The following is a 19,976-nucleotide window of genomic DNA, read 5'->3' on the forward strand; positions in this document are numbered from 1 at the left end:
TGTTCTTCTGCAAAATGGGATCCATGGTAAATTCTTCAAGTTGATTAAGAATATGTCTACTAATGTGAGTGCCACTGTAACCTATGAGCATGGTAAGAAATTAACTGAATATTTTGGTAGCGCCGGCGGAGTTCGGCAAGACTGTGTCCTTAGTCCGGTACTATTCTCTCTATATATTAATGAGCTTGAAACCAAGTTTGATGGTATATGTATCTCCGAAACAATGTTGAATTGCTCTCTTATCGGGAAACGACCTGGTTTTGATAGACGACACGACTGTTAGATTACAGCGTCGCCTTGATGCCCTATATATGTATTCACATAAATGGGGCATGGTTATTATTACTGATAAAAGTAAAATTATTGTTTTAATAATCGGTGCACCTCTGTCCAAATATCGAAAATGGTTTTATAATGGTATTCTGATGGAAACAGTCAATATCTATAAATGTCTAGGATATGGTGCCGAGATATGTGGTTTTAAAAAGAGAGAACGTATTGAAATTGTCCATTACGTTTTACTTCAGATTAGCTACAGATCATCTAATGCTGTTGCATATGGAGAATGTGGGATGTTTATTATGTGAAAAAATGTATTAAATACTGACTGAGATTGTTAATAATGCATCAAAGTAGAGTGAGTGAGTGAGTTTAGTTTTACGCCGCACTCAGCAATATTCCAGATATATGGCGGCGGTCTGTAAATAATCGAGTCTGGACCAGACAATCCACTGATCAACAACATGAGCATCGATCTGCGCAATTGGGAACCGATGACATGTGCCAACCAAGTCAGCGAGCCTGACCACCCGACCCCGTTAGTCACCTCTTACGACAAGCATAGTCACCTTTTATGGCATGCATGGGTTGCTGAAGACCTATTCTACCCCGCACTAGGTATCAAATATAATTGGCAATATATCAAATAAGTATTGCCTCTTGCAGTGATGATATCGTGTTTTGTAAACACTGTAAAAGTATAGAGGATGAAATTCATACCATGTTTGTAAACGCTATGAGGATATGCGTCGGCGTTACATTCCTAAAACGATCCAGTTTGTACCAGGTTCTGGTATGTAAAGTTACACCGTTCAGGTCTACTCAACTGCTGTAGACACGTTTGATGTTCTTACGCCATAAACCCTTAACTGGCAGAAATCGCCTCTGGCAGGCTGTATTGTCTTGGAAAAGAATTTCCCATACCGGTTAAAGCAACTGATATGCTAATGGAATGTTCTGACCCTTTAGATTTACAGGTGATAAGGACCTCTCTCTAGGGTCGCGTGGTCTTAAGAACTGTTATTCTGTTGTGGCCATTTATAAAATGAGTGTGGTACTTGTATTTCACTTACGAGGTTTGCTGTCAGTATATAAAAGTCATTTTCTACCACTATTTAAAACTGAAACTAAATTGATTTAAGTGTTGAGTTTTATTATTGTTAAATTCAGTGTGTGATACCACACAGTTCCTTAGTTTAGTGCTCTGATTTTAGGTGTATGCAAGGTGACTGAATTATGGTCCGACGCAGATGAAGATGAATAATTACAATCTGGCTTTGCTACATCTATAAGTTGGTCTAATTCTAACAGACATACACCAAACTGATGTGGGATGTTCCTGGGTACCCGGCACAATCGGATACACCATCGGATATGCCAGTAGACTATGACGCAAATGATGAAGAGGATGTGTCGATGGATACAGTGATATCAATACAGAATGATACAGTTATACCAGAACAGACCGACGCAACTACAGACATACAAATACTGACTGATGCACCTATAGACATACCAGTATATACTGACGCACCTACAGACATACCAGTACAGGCTGATGCACCTAAAGATATACCAGTACAGGCTGATGCACCTATAGACACATCAGTACGTACTGATGCACCTATAGACATACCAGCACAGGCTGATGCACCTAAAGATATACCAGTACAGGCTGATGCACCTATAGACACATCAGTACGTACTGATGCACCTATAGACATACCAGTACAAACTGACGCACCTACGGACATACCAGTACAAACTGACGCACCTACGGACATACCAGTACAGACTGATGCACCTATAGACATACCAGTACAGGCTGATGCACCTAAAGATATACCAGTACAGGCTGATGCACCTATAGACACATCAGTACGTACTGATGCACCTATAGACATACCAGCACAGGCTGATGCACCTAAAGATATACCAGTACAGGCTGATGCACCTATAGACACATCAGTACGTACTGATGCACCTATAGACATACCAGCACAGGCTGATGCACCTAAAGATATACCAGTACAGGCTGATGCACCTATAGACACATCAGTACGTACTGATGCACCTATAGACATACCAGCACAGGCTGATGCACCTAAAGATATACCAGTACAGGCTGATGCACCTATAGACACATCAGTACGTACTGATGCGCCTACAGACATACCAGCACAGGCTGATGCACCTAAAGATATACCAGCACAGGCTGATGCACCTAAAGATATACCAGTACAGGGTGTTGATCGTAAAGCCATACTAGTATAGATTGATGCACCTAGAGACAGATCAGCACAGACTAAATCGCCTTCAGATATACCAGTACAAACCGATGCATCTACGGACATACCAATACAGACAGATGCACCTGCAGACATACCAATAGAGGCCAATGCATCTGCAGAGATACCAACAGAGACTTATGCACCGTGGCCTTGTGTCTTCTGTCTGTTTTATGTGTCTTTGTTTCCCACGTCAATATTTTTGGTCTTTGTATCCCACGTCTGTGTTGTATTTATGTTTGTTAATCACGTTTTCAGTCTTCTTGTTTCCCCATCTCACAACACAAACCCCACAAAAGAAGCTTCTCCAGAGTCAATTGCTGTAACTGGAGAAGTTGAGAGTTTTGATTCCTTCAACCCGCTCACAGACTATCAAGTTCTCTGCATCTTCAGTGAAAAGGGCACAAGGTGTACACTGGATCTAGTCCCTACTAAATTTGTTTTGAGATGTTGTTGTGACATTTTACTTCCTGTGTTCACTCAGATTATCAACTCAAGCTTGAAATGTGGCACGGTTCCAGATTGCTTCAAACATGCAATTATGGAACCTTTGCTGGTTTAGACTCTTCCTGTTTCTGTAACTACAGGCCAGTGTCTAATCTTCAATTCCTCTCAAAGAACTTGGAAGAGCTGTGAAGGTGCGACTTGGTCAGCACTTGAGTAAGCATGACCTCTACCACGTATTCCAGTCTGCATATAAGTCATTCCACAGCACGGAAACAACCCCTGTTCCGTGTTGTTAATGATTTGCAGTGGAACATTGATTTGGGGAACTCAGCCGTTCTCGGCGAGTGTTTGATACGGTGGGTAACCACAAACCTCTATCAAGACTTCGGGTCAGGTCCTACTTAATAATCTGTTGCTGTTCATAACGTTGAATCGTAGGAAGCTACACTTTTTATGGTGTACCACAGGGGCCGGTTCCTGGTCTTGTATTGTTCTCTTTGTATAGCAAAGACATTGGTGACCTGCTTTGTGAGAAAGTTACAAATCATCATCATTATGCTCACGATACTCAGTTGTTTGATGGTAAAAGAAGGGCCCGTGACAACATTCACCAAAGTTGAAGATGCGATTGACCAAACTGGTTCGTGAATGTTCAACAAACTAAACCCAGATGAACTCAAGACAGCGGTTATGATTGTTGGAACAAGTAACATGTAAGTAAAATCACAACATGATCAACTGAAAGTGGGAAACATAATAATTCCACCTTCTCCATATGTAAAAAATCTTGGTGTCCCTCTCCAAATCTGACCTCTTCATTAAGAAACAGATTTTTGATCTATGATGAAAATGTTACTTCCATCTCTGTAACACTGGACAGATCAGACATCTCCTGACACACAGGATGCTGCCCTGGTGAGAACACTCATTCTCTCGCGACTTGACTATTGCAACAGCTTGTTGCAACAGCTTCACAAGAGTCCATCCAAAAGCTTCAACGAATACCCGACTAGTTTCTCTCCAACCAAAACACTTGCACATCATCCTCATCACTCCTATCCCATCCCATCTCCTAAATGCTTTCCTGTTGAAGCTTTACTGTAAGACATCGACTACACTTGATTATCAGTCTATTCATAGTATTGAGCCTGCGTATCTTCAAGAAGTCTCTCCTTACATGCCAGCTAAAACTCTGCGTTCATCCTCGACTAACCTTCTCTGTGTACCAAAGTGGAACCTCAGATCATTTGTTCTTGATGACACTTTTAATTTGGTGTGAAAGTCATGCCTAGACTCACTGACACTCAGAGCAATAATGCGATTGATCTCAGTCTGCGATTGCAAGGCAAATGAATGTGCCACAGAGTACCGTAGCAAGACTTTGGCATCGCTACCAGCAGCAAGGGTCAACGCGTGATCGCCCCAGGTCAGATCGACCCTGTGTAACCACGCCCGCTCAGGGCAGGTTTATTCGGCTTCCGACATTTGCGGAATAGGTTCACCACAGCATCCTCCACAACATCGGTAGTGCCAGGACTCACGACAATTTCAGAACGTTATATTTCAGCATGATAAAGCTCGACCGCATACTGCAAGAATAAACAGGGATTGTCTTGCCCAGAACAAAGTTCAGGTTCTTGATTGGTCCCCACGATCACCGGATCTTAACCATACTGAACATTTGTGGATCGAATTGGATCGTTGTGTGCGACAGTGTGACCTTCAGACACAGACGTTACCTGCTCTCTTTGTGGCCAAGAAGGAAGAGTACTCTTTCCCAGGTTCTTCATCCGGAATCTGGTCCAGTCTATGGGAAGCCGATGCCAAGCAACCATTGATGCCAATGGTGGCCACACAAGATACTGACTGCTCTGTGACCTTGACCTTGGAACACTTGTCATTTGTGACGTGCAGTTTCTTTCACCATTGACGCGTTAATGTTCATTTAGGTTTTCTTCATGGCTGCCCTGTATTACTGAAGTGTATAAATTGATAACAATTTTCAGCTATGCGTTTCTTTTTCTGAGTAGTATATTATTACGTGTAATGGTGGTGAGGTGGGCATGTCTTACACGAAGAAATCTTACTTTATACGTGTTTGTCGACTTTATATTTCTTTATGTTTCCTTTGCTTACACATATTGGTTAACCTCGTTAGATAAATTATCAAAATATAACAGGGAAGATTTGGTGGTACTTTTAATAGCTGTTCTAGTGCCCATGAGAACTGACACAGTTTTTGTAGAGCTGAAATGTGAAGAGAAAGGGCATGAAAGCAAATGTACATTTAAGTCATAACATCAAAACGCGTATCTCACAATTAAACCTATTAAAATAGCTTGCCATTTCAGAATTTCACAGACTTAAAAAATAATGAAGGCGATATGTTGTCGTATTGATGAATGTTTACGTCTCTATCATATATAAGTAAACACTGAACGTCACTTCGGCAGAATTTCTGCCACAGAGCCATTGTAACTTAGGAGCCTGTCCACCTTAGATGTATGACTTCAGCTATACGTGGCCCCAAACATACGGCAATCTCAACACTGATTATATCACTGACTTGACATAACAGAGTGAGTTTATGTCTCAGCTGTTCTAAAACCTGAACTCAAAGTCCAGAGTAATAAAACAAACTGGCTGCTGTCTTCCTAAATCGTTCAAATCAAGAGCGCACGAGCATTGTATGCATGGGAAGCTACTTAAGGTCTGATTGACAGGCGAGTGTCACACCACATAAAATGCCACCACGACAATACTATCTAAATTTCAAAACGGCAAAGCAAAGGAATGTTGCAGTCTGGAGAAACCCAGAATAGAGTTGCCGGTTTTTTCGTAGGCAAATACAGTCGTAGTACCACCGTGGAACATGATTTCTGGGGATGGTCTGGGGAAGTGTTTCCTACGATAGGAGGACGGATCTTTTTCTTTTTCATCAACGAAATCTTTCGCTCGGTTGTTGTTCCGATGGCCCGCATTTTAAGACGTTGCTTTAAAGATTTTAACGAAAAACCCCTCAGGGCTGATGTTGCGATTTACTTTGTCACACAAGAAGGCATTATAATACTTCCGTGGCCTGCCAAATCTCCAAACCTGTCACCAGTTGTGGGATTTATTGTGTAGGAGAGTTCGTAGTAAAATCGGACCCCAGGGAAAACGGCCCACTGTGCCGAGGATCTGCTCATCTCTAGGAACTTGATGTCTAGGAACTTCAGGATGACTGGCAACAGATTCCTTGGGCAGCGTCGTATAATCTCCAGTGTGCCCGTACAAGTGTAGCACATGTGTTTCTGCATGCAGTGGTCATACTCGATATTGACTTAAACCGTACATGTGTTTCACATTTTGGGGAATATAAAGCCGGCTTCATAACAAATTAGTCGGGTTACCGCATTTGTTGTTCTTCGTATGTGACAGGTTTGGGAGGGTCATGGTTTCAGGTGGCATAGTGGCTTTTATTGTGTGACTACGGCTCGAGTACACAGGCAGGTAGAAATCAAAATCGAGCGATTGACCCAGACATTTGTGATAATCGTATGAGACGGACTCATCAGACGTTGAATAACTTACGCTCATCATAGAGGCCTGGAACTCTGCGATTGAGACTTTACCATCACCTGCAGGACAATAACAGGAACAGTTACTACCACTACCACTACCACTACCACTACCACTACCACTGTCACTGTCACTGTCACTGTCACTGTCACTGTCACTGTCACTGTCACTGTCACTAACACCACCCTCATTAACGCTCTGCCACCATGTATAGTAGCAAAGCACACTTTCGTTCCGAACTATTAACGCTAAAGAACTCGGGCGTTTGTGTGCCACCATGCATAGTGTAATGAAGAACAAGCCGTTATCTGTGCATGTTATCCAATCCCGTCATAAAACACCCATCGTCTTTGACTGCTACCCAATTCCCCGACATAAAACACCCATCGTCTTTGACTGCTACCCAATTCCCCGACATAAAACACCCATCGTCTTTGACTGCTACCCAATTCCCCGACTTAAAACACCCATCGTCTTTGACTGCTACCCAATTCCCCGACATAAAACACCCATCGTCTTTGACTGCTACCCAATTCCCCGATATAAAGCTCCCATCATCTGTGACTGCCACCCACTTCCACGACATTAAGCTCCCATCATCTGTGACTGCCACCCAATCCCCGATATTAAACACCCATTATCTATGACTGCTACCCAAACCCCGTCATTAAACACCCATCATCTGTGACTGCTACCCACTTCCCCGACATAAAGCACCCATCAGGTAATCATCAATTTCCTTGTCATGACACACCCACCATCGGCATCAAGGAAGACCTGCATAGCGACGACGTCTTTGTCGGTCAGTTTGAGGTCGTCGTTCATGTCGAAGTGGTGGAAGAGGTAGCCGGCAAAGGGGCGTACGTCGTGGTACCTATGATGCCACTGATGCACAAACTCGTCCTCAGAAACCTCGCCGTTGTCTGTAACAACATCACCACCATCGACAATGTTATATAATTTAAGGACATTCAGTCTGTTCTGACGTCAAATGAATCATGAAATCATAACACGAATAATTCTTTAAATCGTCATCGAATTAAATAGTCTTCATAAAAATGAATAATGAATAATACAGTCTTTATAGAAATGAATAATACAATCTTCTTAAAATAAATGATTCAGTCTTCATAAACAAATCATATAGTCTTCATACAAATAGGTTATATGTGTTCGTAAAATATACCAGAAAGTCCTAATAGAATATAAGAGAAAAAACTTAATAAACATATCAGAACGTCTTGATAAAATATAGTAGAAACGTCAAATGAAATCTATCACAAATAACCATAAAGTCTTCATTCAAATAAACAGAAAGGCTTCGCAAAATATACCAGAAAGTCTTAGCAGATTGCACAAAGGCTTCATCAAATCTATCAGACCGTTCCATGATATAAAGCAGGAAGGTTAAATGAAACCTGTCAGAAAGCCTTCATACACTGGCCATAAACAGAAACGCATAACCAGAATATCAGTTTACCTTGATGTGTCTTCTGTAATCGGATTACAAAATAAATATAGAATGTACAACAACCAAATTGTACATATTTCCGCTACTACATACAGTCATCCACTGCTGTTGGGGACAACTGTGTCTGTGACGACAATATGACATAGTCAGCACCTGGTGTGACCACCACGAGCAGGATCACTGTTCTGCACCGCATGGGCATGGCGTTGTGGAATCCTTCTCCACTCATCCTGCAGTGCGTGGCTCAGCTGTTGTAGCGTTTGTGGTTGCGGCTGTCGGCGTTCTCACGTCTGTCTAGCAGATCCCATAGATGTTCAATGGAGTTGAGATCCGGCGATTTGATTGACCATGACACCACATTCAAATTGTTGTTGGCAAGATAGTTCATGATAACGCAGTATGCACTCTGGCGTTGTCTTGCAGGAAAGGCGTGAATAAGGTGATGATGGGGGATTTCATAGCGGTAGCGTACAACAGTTAAATTTCATTGTATGCGCACCAGTTCTATCGTTTCATTCAATGATGTACCTGTCATGACACTCTCATTGTCGTATCTATCAACTTCGCGAATGCAGTGTCGCATTTAGCGTTCATGTCTCCGTCGGTAGACACGCTTCCCGCCATCATGGCGATACAGCCGCGACCCATCACTAAACCAGATCCTCCTCCAGTGCGTTAGGGTCCATGGTCGGACGTTTCTGCACTTTTGCACCCGATGATGATGCCGCAGATCAGGTGGTGTATATGGTCGCATTGATCGTATCCCATGATGTCGTAGGTGATGTCTGGTGGTTTGCGCTGATACTCTACGAAGTCCAGGAACATTGTTGGCTGTGTTTGTTGCAGATGCAACGCCCCGATGAAGTGGTCCTGTCCCGGAGTTGTAGCCCTTGGGATATCAGTTCTAGGTCGATCTCTAGCAGACTTGTGGAGTCTGTAGCACTGCCACAGATGGAAAATGGTACTTTGCCTCACGTTGAAGTGCCTGGCTACTGATGACAGACTTTCTCCAGTTTCAATCAGTCTTTTACATCTTGAGGGTCGCAAATACGGATCAACTTAGAGTGTTTTGTAACGGGACTGTCACAGTTTCATACCCATCGGTGTGAAGCTTTAGTACCCATATCTCCACGTGCAACATGCTTACAGCTTTTTCTACATGCGATTTCAAGTTTTAATTCAAGGTGCTATATTTTGGCGACAGTTTCCCAAATGTTGTGTTCGTGTGCACTAAATTAGTGTACGGGCTGTATTCACAGTTATCAATGACATTTATATTGATTTCAAGCATTTTTATGTTAAACATTCTACTTTGAAAAACAAATTTTAGCTATGCGTTTCTTTTTTGCAAGTATACAACTAAATAAAATGTTTCATAAAATACACGAGAAAAGACCATACAACTAAGTCTGCGAAGAGTAAGAAACCGGCCACTTGGGGGTGGAGTGATAGCTGCGGTACCTTGCCCACCCTATACTCAGGTTCAAATACCCGTGAAGATCCGTGTTAACATTGATCTTCAGTAACCCATGCCTGTTGTAAGAGGCGACGTACAGGATTGGGTGGTGAGACTCGTTCGCATAGTTGTCATCGTATCCCAAATGCACTGGTCAATGCTCGCACCTTTGATCACTGGATTGTCTGGTCCAGACTTGATTATTTACTGCCCGCCGCCATATAGCTGGAATATTGCTGAAAGCGGCGTAAAACATCAAACAAACAATTTAGTTCCAAATATCAAGTGGAACGTTCATTACCGTCCTTATCGTAGTTTGTGACAAACTCATCCGTGACTTCAGTCGGCGACAGGGTTCCGTCTCCATCTTTCTCCATGTCATCGATGACGCTTGCGACCACCTGACTGGCTGTCCTCTGCTGGTGGTTGTTATGGATACAGGAGTGCTCGTGGCCGTGATTATGACCTCCTTGTCTGGAATCATACTCTGGAACTAGCATTATCTCCTAGCAACTCATCAGGTAATTGATGTGCTTGTCAGGTGTTGTACAAAAAGGTCCTGAAATGTTGCACCATGATATTCACAATGCACGAACACAGTTGACTAAAACTATTGAAATGCTGCACTTTGTACCTCATAATATTAACCATCGGTTCTCTGTTGTGTAAAGTTATGTTCATGCTGTTGATCCCTGGTCTGTCTGGTCCAGATTATTTAGACACGGCTGCCATATTGCTGAGCGCGGCTAAAAATTACACTCACTCACTCTCTCACTCATAATATTCACCAAATACTGGCACAGTGCGCGTGGTGCTTCAAAACACTCACCCATACACCGACATCGCTCCCAGTAGAAGAAGGAATGTAATCATGGTTGCTGGAAAAGAGGAATGTGAGGCTAGAATCAGCCATGGTTATAACGACCTCAGAGTGACATTGTTCATGTAGTCGACTGAAAGTACATCCTTGTATATCAAAGTGCACCATGACCCCAGTGTGTAAGGGTCAAATGTCCGCAGTGCTGTTGTGCATGAAAGTACAAGTGTTGATACATTTGACCATATTAGGACGGCTGCCAACATTCTGAACATGTAAACAATGAGAACAAGCCCAGTCAGGCGCACAGCCAGTCATCACTGTATGGCGCCATCTTGGAAGAAGTACGCCTACGACAGGTTTATACATAAGTGAGTTTTGTTTTACGCCGCTTTTAGCCATATTTCAGCAATATGACGGCGGTGGACACCGGAAATGGACTTCACACTGTACCCATATAGAGAACCCAGGTTATCGACTTGACTAGCGAACGCTTGAACCATTCGGCTACTCCCGCCGCCCGTTATCTTGGACATCATAAAAATATCTCCGAAAGTTATGAAAATTGCTTATGATGTCGTTTAGATACGTATTTATTCAATCTGAGGTGGTTTCGAAAATCTAGGGATCGTCCTTAGAGTAAATTCAGAATTGGACGAAACACGTCAAGAGCCTGTGTCATCGTCGATTGTGATTGAACATCTGGCGCCGGTCACACACACCATGTAATAGACAGGGCACGAGGTCGCGGTACATACACAAAACTTGCATGCGTTGACAGAACACGTGGTTTGTTTATTTGTTAGTTTGTTCTTGTATAACGCTGTACTCAGCAAATTTTCAGCTTTAAAAAGGTGGTCTGGAAATAATCTTGATAAACCAGCATGGACTGGTGAAGACCAGGGTGTTGTCGTACAAAACAGCCTTAGCGGTATGCCTACCTTAAATCTATACTAAGATATGGGTGATTACCATAGGGGGATCCAGTAGGGGAGTGCAGGGGGTGGAGGGTGACCTTACAGTTTATTAAATAACTGTTGAAAGTCTGGTGAAAACGGGTTAAAAATGACATGTGCACCCACGCCCATCCCTACCCCCTATCCCCAACCTCAACTGTGTAAAACCCCACCCCAGCCCTATCTCCCCACCTCGTCTTTAAAAAAGCGGCATCCGCCCCTGGGTTACGGGCACCATAGCGTTAAGATCGTTTTGTACAACGGCACCTAGTTTGACCCCGAATCTCCACGAGCTGCAACATCGAATGATGAGGTCAAGGTACGTACAAAAAGTCACGTTTACATTACAGTTGTTAGAGATTAGTAAGCATCCTGGAAACCTGAAACAGCACAAAATTCCAGCACAAGACGTTACCTGTTGAACGTAGAAAATTCAGACGGACAGTCCAGCTAGGAGAATTATCTTTAAGTAGGGTGTTGGGTAGGGAGTGCCGGATAGAGCAGCAGTTTTTTCTGACATTTCATGACCTCGTGGCTCTGGATTAGGTCAAGGTCCATGCCAAGATAGCCAAAGAGTGAGTGAGTGAGTAAGTTTAGTTTTACACCGCACTCAGCAATATTCCAGCTATATGGCGGCGGTCTGTAAATAATCGAGTCTGGACCAGACAATCCACTGATCAACAACATGAGCATCGATCTGTGCAATTGGGAACCGATGACATGTGCCAACCAAGTCAGCGAACCTGACCACCCGATCCCGTTAGTCGCCTCTTATGACAAGCATAGTCGCCTTTTATGGCAAACATGGGTTGCTTAAGACCTATTCTACCCCGGGACCTTTACGGGTCAGACAGCCAAAGAAGGTGGAAGCATCGTCTGTGAGGTGGACCAAAAAGTTCTTCTTGAAGATGCGGAGCGGCAGTATACATAAAAGAGTACGTGATTTCTCTTTTACGCTGCTTTTAGCCATATCCCAGCAATATCACACCTGGGTACAGCAGAATTTGGCTTCACGCTTTGTGCCCATGTGGGAATCGAACCCAAGTCACGGCGTGACGCGTGAGCGCTTTAACCACATGACTACCCCACCAACGTGGTCCCTCGCTGATTATGATCAGCGTGTCACTGATTATTTTCTTTTTACTAGTTTTCGAGTTGGACTACTATTTCATCGATCCGCTTTAGAGCCAAACGGACTGTAGCTTACCAAACTATGGCAAACATGGCCATGTTGCTGAAAGCACTCGTGAAATCTCCCAGACATGACCAGTCTGTATAGTGTTGTGCGGTGGATGCAATTGGGAGTTGGTGTCGTGGCCATAAATGATTATTTCCATTCTTCACACGCCATTTGAAGTGTGGTGGCAACAAATCCATTGCAACAGTGGGTTCAGGGCTTTTATCATAATATATCAACCTGACTCTGAGTTGACTGACACGCTTTGAATATTATATAATAAAACGCATAGAATAATTCACTTATCAACAGACACCCACTGGTCAATATTGTGAGCATCCTTTACCCAATTGGGATACAATCACATGCTCCAATCAAACCAGCGAACTCATCAGTGCTTGCATGCGTGATGGTTTTTGAGTGTTTGTGTGTGTGTTTGTGTGTGTGCATGTGCACGTGCGAGCGTGCGTGCGTGCGTGCGTGCGTGCGTGTTTGTACTCTTGAGAAAGGACGGAGGTTGGGTGCACACACATTATGGTGATTTAATATACTTCCAGGAAAAAGTGGGGTGGGTGGGATGTGCCCCCCTGCAACCCCCATCTGGATCCGCCAAGTATAAGGCAGTGTGAAAAAATCTTTACTCATCATTACACTATATGGAGATCCCGTTTCCCAGTAGCGGCCCTCACATCACCGTTGTCTTGCTCGTCACCTTGCTCGTCATCTCCAACTATGACCAACCCTGACAAATGAAACAAGATGACAACGCACATCACAATGTTTTATTAGGCAGCTGATCTCAAGGACCGAGGGAATATTTTGACGGTACACAGTTGACGTAGAGCTCCAACACACAAAGCGTATATCAGTGACGCAGTTACGAATTGCATTTAAAGTTTATTTCCGATATGTTATGACAATGAAGATCACAATCACGTGTGGAATTTATAACGTTGCTAAAGATAAACTGGCGGATAGGAATCTGAACAAATACATGTGGTTCAGTCGAAAAATAATTGTCACGTGACTTACATTGCTCATAAAGGCCTGGAACTCTGCGACGGAGACGTGTCCATTTCCTGCAATTCAGGCACCGTTGTTAGGGTTACAGAGAAAGGAGGCAAATCATTTTCTTGGCCACATTATCTGTCAGTCTGTTTCAGCGAGGGTCAAGGACAGACTATTCACATTTGTTGAAACTGTCAAAAGCGTTTCAACGACAGACATGTCCGAAACCGTCCAAAAATGTATGCAAGAACTTCTTCTACCTTTTTCAGTCATCTTTGCAGCAATTGTATGGGCAAGGATAATCAGATAGAAAGTGAGTATTGATGGAAACGTTGTGATTCAACTGCCCAGCGTAGCCATCTGATTGGTTGAAAAGCCAGCAAAGGGAGGTAATACCATAGATGATTACACAATGCCATTTAGAAAGTGGTCAAATGTAACATATGTTATATTTGGAATTACACTTTCTTCGTAAAGCACAAATTTTAGTACTTTTTTGGGGTTGAGTCCCATCCGGGATTCGAACCCACACCCTCAGATCGCCAGCACACAAAGTCAGTTACCCGTGGTGGCTGAGCGGGTTAGGCAGCTGACTTTGTGTGCTGGCGATTAGGTGCCTGACTGTGGGGGTGTAGGTTCGAATCCAAGGGACTCAACTCCAAAAGAGGACGCTTGTGGAGTGTTATGCATCTGTATTAAACGTTCTCTTCAGTTCATATTTGCACATATTATTGCAGAATCCACATCTGCCTCCACTGAACAAATAATTTCATGAAGTTCACGATACAAAAAAACCCCACCCACCGTCGGCATCAAGAGTTTTTGCCAAAGAGGCAAGGTCAGTTGCAGTCAGTTCCTGGTCGTCCTTGGTGTCGAAGTGGTGGAAGAGGTAGCCGACGAAGTCGCGATCGTCGTGGTAGCGCTGATGCCAATGTTTCACGAACTCATTCTCGGGGACCTTGCCGTCCTCTGAACAACATCAGCAACATCATGTTAAGGATGTCGTTGTATGAAAGCTATCTTAGCGTAACTCCCATACCACATAGTCCTTCGTCAGTTGTAGCACTGAAGTTGTTTTGTTCAACGGCACCCACACCCAGTTTAATAAAATCTGAGGAAAAATCACCAGTACAGATATTAGAGCCAAAAAGAAGTACTTTCTGGCACAATTTCAGTTTCAGTTTCAATCACTTGTTACCACTGACATGGGTAAGTTGAGTTTTACGCCGCTTTTAGCAATATTACAAAATCACGACGAGGACACCAGAAATGGGCTCCATAAATTGTACCCGTGTGGGGATTCGAACTCGGGCCTTCGACGTGACGAACGAGTGCTTTAACCAAACCGCCGCTGTAAATAATGAACGGTTAGACAAACATATGACAGACAACTTGTAATAAATTCTAATAAGTTTCTTACTGTCGGGGTCATATCTGGAAATGAACCCCGAATTGACCTCGGGCAGTTCCACAATGCCGTCGCCATCTTTATCCATATCGGCGATGATGTTGAGGAGAACCTGCTTCGCCAGGATCTGGTGATGGTTGTTGTGGGTGCAGGACTTGGGTGTGGACTTGGGTGTGGTCATGGCCCTCTCTGGGGGCAGAGAATTCACTGACAAGTCGTCCAGTCTTAGAGTGAATGAGTGGGTGACTTTAATTTCACGCCGCTTTTATCAGTATTCCAGCAATAGCAGGACAGGGAACACCAAGAATAGGCTTCACAAATTGTGCCCATTTGGGGAATCGAACCAGGGCCGTTCACGTGACGAGCGAACACCTTAACCCTTAGACTAACCCTCCCGTCGCTTCAGAGTTAGAGAGTGAGTGAGTTTAGTTTTACGCCGCACTCAACAATATTCCAGCTATATGGCGGCGGTCTGTAAATCATCGAGTCTGGACCAGACAATCCACTGATCAACAACATGAGCATCGATCTGTGCAATTGGGAACCGATGACATGTGCCAACCAAGTCAGCGAGCCTGACCACCCGATCCCGTTAGTCGCCTCTTACGACAGGCATAGTCGCCTTTTATGGCAAGCATGGGTTGCTTAAGACCTATTCTACCCCGGGACCTTCACGGGTCTTAAGAGTTAAAATAGGCTTGAGTAGGGTTCACTCTCACTTAGCCAGAATCTAGCCAAGAAGTTCTTGTTAAAGCAACATTGCACTATGGCTAGGTGAGAGATAGCAGCCAGGTAATTAGCACTATGGCTAGGTGAGAGATAGCAGCCAGGTAATTAGCATCAGCCACTGAAGCGTGAGCCTTTGTTTGAGGGCTATACTCTATTTCTACAATGTGACACGATGTAAAATGTACGCAAGCGTGTGCGTGTTTTTTGTAATATTAAAATTCGGTTTAAACATGTTGTTTCTGATTTATCGTTCACAAACTGGCTCGGCACGAAGCTTCTTTATTCCCTTTCGAGACAAAACAACATTTAAGCTACTTCATTCATAACATGATTACAAAAGTACATAACATCCTAAATAACACGAAGGATACAATATACATGAATATAAACATCCCTACAGCAAACATACATTTAGTATGTTTGTCAGAAGAAACCGAAACATTGATTACCTCTTCTTGTAATGGTAAAGTTACGCACTGATTTCATCATATCATGATTTATAGATCTGGGTAATTCTAGGTTACCACACAGAACAACATTTATGTTACACCCATGTTTGAAACAAACTATAATGTTTCATATAGTTCTTTAGTTAGGACATACAAAAGATAATGACGGGGGTCCTCGAAGGCAGTTCCACAAGTACAAGTTGTTATTGGATATTACAATTTGATGTAATCTTACTCTCGATTTACTTGATGATCGTATAAGTTCTTCGGCAAAGAATTCCACAGTTCAATAGTATTTATAAAACTGATCTTTCTTGATAATTAGTATTTGTAACTCCTCCAACAATTTATCTTTGGTGAAACTTTATCAAGTACAGAATTTACCTGTGCACCCCAATTTGTGTCTTTTTGAAACGAGAGACCTAAATGTTATATATAGTAATTATTTTTGCATAAATAATCTTGTCATTGATATCACTAAACTTTGATGCATATGTCACAAATGACACCAATGGAGCATTTCCTCAAATTCTCCCCCAAAAATCAAATCATACCATATCAATGTACATGTATCCCACTTCAATATAAATTTAACTAATCTCACTCACTGAGGATTTTGTTGGTACAGACTATGGCTCATCTGGACTAAGTGTTGTGAAAACACTAACCCTAGTCAGCCCAAACCCCCTCTGGCTATGTGAGAGACCTGTTTTAACAGAATCTGGCTAAGTGAGAGGACACCGTAGGGTTGGAGACTGAGCTTTATTTACGCCAGTCCAAAACGTTTCCCCCCGATTACATAATTTTGAGAATGTGCTTCATTGCTATTTGATAACTTAACTGACGATTTCTCTCTTTTACCTCATGTAACCAGATCTTAAAAATAAACTCACAAACCGCGTTTAAATCTGATTTACTAGCTTTTACGGTTCGCCCCCAAACTCCACATGATCAGTTATAATAGTTTATATCACTGGCACAAAACATATAATATACTTTCCACTAGGGTGTAACGATGCGAATCGATCCCGCTTGTGAACCTTCCTATAATACTTTATCGATAGGATCATACAATGACGACCCAGTGTATCAATGGCTGCATCTGTTATCCCTAAATCACACTGCTTATGATAAGTAAACTGAGGGTTATTGTGAAATATTGCCATCTGCCAATTATGTTAACCCACCTTTCAGCTTGAGTCATCGGGTTATCTGATGACGGATTTATTTGTGAGATTTCTTGATACTTTCATAGTGACAAACGATTATTGACTTCTTTAAATCTATTGTGTTAGTTGATTGTTCAATGCACTGGATATATCTTCATGTTATTTAAACTAAAAACATCTTCCCATGAACTATTTAATTTTCAACCTTTACTCGTACACACAGTAACTGTTTTCTATTGAAAGTGAAAGGTGACCATTTGTCTCAAATTTGACATAGCGCCACACATCCAGTATTTATTGCTTAATTTGTATGTGAGTGAGTGAGTGAGTGGGTGAGTGACTTTAGTTTTACGTCGCACTTAGCAATAATCCAGCTATATGGCGACAGTCTGTAAATAATCGAGTCTGGACCAGACAATCCAGTGATCAACAACATGAGCATCGATCTGCGCAATGGGGAACCGATGACATGTGTCAACCAAGTCAGCTAGTCTGACCACCCGATCCCGTTTGTCGCCTCTTACGACAAGCATAGTCACCTTTTATGGCAAGCATGGGTTGCTGAAGGCCTATTCTACCCCGGGACCTTCACGGGTCTTAATTTGCATGTTCTTTTACATACAAAGTTGTCGGGATAAAAGACTCTGTAGACAACAGTTTTGTTATAAATAGTATGAAATCCTGTGTGAAGGACTGAATGTGTTAGTTTGTTGTCGAATTTTTTAAATGCTAAATCATGTTCACTAAGAACTCATCACTGACATGAAAGTTATAAGCAATAAACTACTGAACACATTATATGGTTTAATGAGTTTAATGTAAAAGAATTTGGTAGAAAATTGCAACAATTTGTCTGAAATTTGAATGTTGGTTGAACTATCGCAACAGTTATCTCTATAGCAACTTACAATAGACCATGGCGATCGCAACAGCAACATGCAATAGTCTATTGATATGGACCCTAACAGTCGCCCCTCCCACCCAGACATCTCATATAGTCGCACCACTCACCGGTAAACTGTTACAGATTCGATTAAAACAAGGAAAGCTATCATGGTTCTGAAAATCAAATAGAGCAGATTCAGTTCAGACAAGTACTAGCGATTAATAACACCAGTTCACCCTTTGTGGGAGGAAAAACGGAACGTGTAATTGTTTAATTTGTTTAACATCGGCTTTTAGCAAAGCCAATTAGTGGGAAGAGCGTGACGGCGGAGATGGGGAGGAGCGTGACGGCGGAGAGGGGGAGAAGTGCTGCAAAGCCCGTCATATATGTTACAGTCAATGTGTACAGTCAGCCAATGCGTACAGTGACTGAAATATTCAGTCATTGTGTACATTGTCCAAATGCCTGGTTAATTAACCCAAGTGTTATACAGATTGACCGATTGTTGAACAGGTATTACTGAGAAGACAAGCTTAGCTTTGGTTTCATTTTGTGATCAATTGGACTTCTTTTAATAAAGTAATTTTTATATTTTAGATTAATCTTCCTTAAAACAAAGTTTTCCATTAAAAATGTTTCTTCCTTAGAGCACAGCCTTATTTATAACCGCCATAATATTATCTTACTACTCTTGATATTCATTCTTCTTATCCTCATGGAGTTTGCATTTCGTAAACAGAGAGACAGTGTTTATTCAAGTGTCGCGTGCTTTTACAGTAGATACAATACATTACAAACATCCATTAAACAAAGCACTCGGCCATTTGACCTATGAGACACTAAAATCACAAGCATTTTGACAGTAAATAATACAATAAAATAGGAGGATACATACACATCACATACATTTCAGATTGATAACATATATATTTTGCTCACACAAATGTTAAAAACGCACTCGTAACCACACCTATCAAACATATTGACGTAAGCATATGCACTCATCAAACCACTCATGCAATCATACATTCGCACACATTGTACAACCAAGCACTCACACACACAATTACACAGTCACTGGCTTATGCTATCACGCTCTCACACCCTCACGCCAAGACATTCTCACACGAAAATATACACACACGTACAGAACAAAGAACCCACTCACACCTACGTGTACATATAGTTAAACATCTCCTGGGTAGACGACAGTTCGATTCAAAGTCAGTTTTGTTGACTAAAGAAGTGTACTATACTTTGATTGAAGAGGTCAAGGCTGCGTTGGGAGCAAGTGAGCGAGTTGCACTAGGATAAAGTGAGCGAGTGAGCTCTTAACAGTATTCCAGCAATATCACGGCGGGTGAAACCCAGAGCGTGGCTTTCACTCATTAATGCACGGGAATAATCGAACCCCGGGTCTAGGTAAAACGTGCGATCACATTAACCACTAGCTACAATGCCATTCCTTGACATCTAAAGGGGAAATGAAGAAAATACCCGGTTCTCTATTGCCAGATTCCGTGAGAAAGGGCTGATTGTATGAAGGGAATCGATTCCGGGTCTTCGGAAAGACGAGCGAACGCTTGTTGTAAGAAGGTGTAAGAAGGTGTAAGAAGGTTTCACATACCCGGTAGATACAGCAAGAGGCAGGCGTGTAAGTTACAAGAATCTATTTGGTCGTTTAAACAGTTAAAGCAGACCTTAGGTGAATACATATGTATCTAACTGGGTGAGGTTCCGACGAGACACGTGTATAGAAGGAGCACGCACGCCGTGAATACGTCAACTACCTTAGTCAGAGTACTGCTCGTGTTCCGAAAAATCGTCAAGCTGAAAGTAACGTGAATCTAGAAACGTTACTTCTAATGTAAGCAG

At 42.4% G+C, this 19,976-nt stretch overlaps 2 protein-coding genes and 1 pseudogene across 2 annotated transcripts; 1 reads left to right on the top strand and 2 right to left on the bottom strand.

The window, feature by feature from the left end:
- Positions 1–1,653: 1,653 nt before the first annotated feature.
- LOC137277066 (skin secretory protein xP2-like) lies at positions 1,654–2,553 on the top strand. Its single transcript, XM_067808730.1, has one exon. The coding sequence runs from the start codon at positions 1,654–1,656 to the stop codon at positions 2,551–2,553; it is 900 nt and encodes a 299-aa protein (XP_067664831.1).
- Positions 2,554–5,225: 2,672 nt separating this feature from the next.
- LOC137284262 (uncharacterized) lies at positions 5,226–10,375 on the bottom strand. The gene is made up of 5 exons (XM_067816011.1): positions 10,332–10,375; positions 9,804–9,976; positions 7,334–7,498; positions 6,588–6,634; positions 5,226–5,261 (listed from the first exon to the last, which is right to left on the bottom strand). Exons 1-5 carry the CDS (start codon positions 10,373–10,375, stop codon positions 5,226–5,228), a joined length of 465 nt encoding a protein of 154 aa, XP_067672112.1.
- A 2,876-nt stretch (positions 10,376–13,251) lies between these two features.
- LOC137277077 (uncharacterized) lies at positions 13,252–18,270 on the bottom strand (annotated as a pseudogene).
- Between the last annotated feature and the right edge of the window lie 1,706 nt (positions 18,271–19,976).

Source organism: Haliotis asinina, chromosome 1 (assembly GCF_037392515.1).
Source record: "Haliotis asinina isolate JCU_RB_2024 chromosome 1, JCU_Hal_asi_v2, whole genome shotgun sequence".
Taxonomy (NCBI): Eukaryota; Metazoa; Mollusca; class Gastropoda; order Lepetellida; family Haliotidae; genus Haliotis; species Haliotis asinina.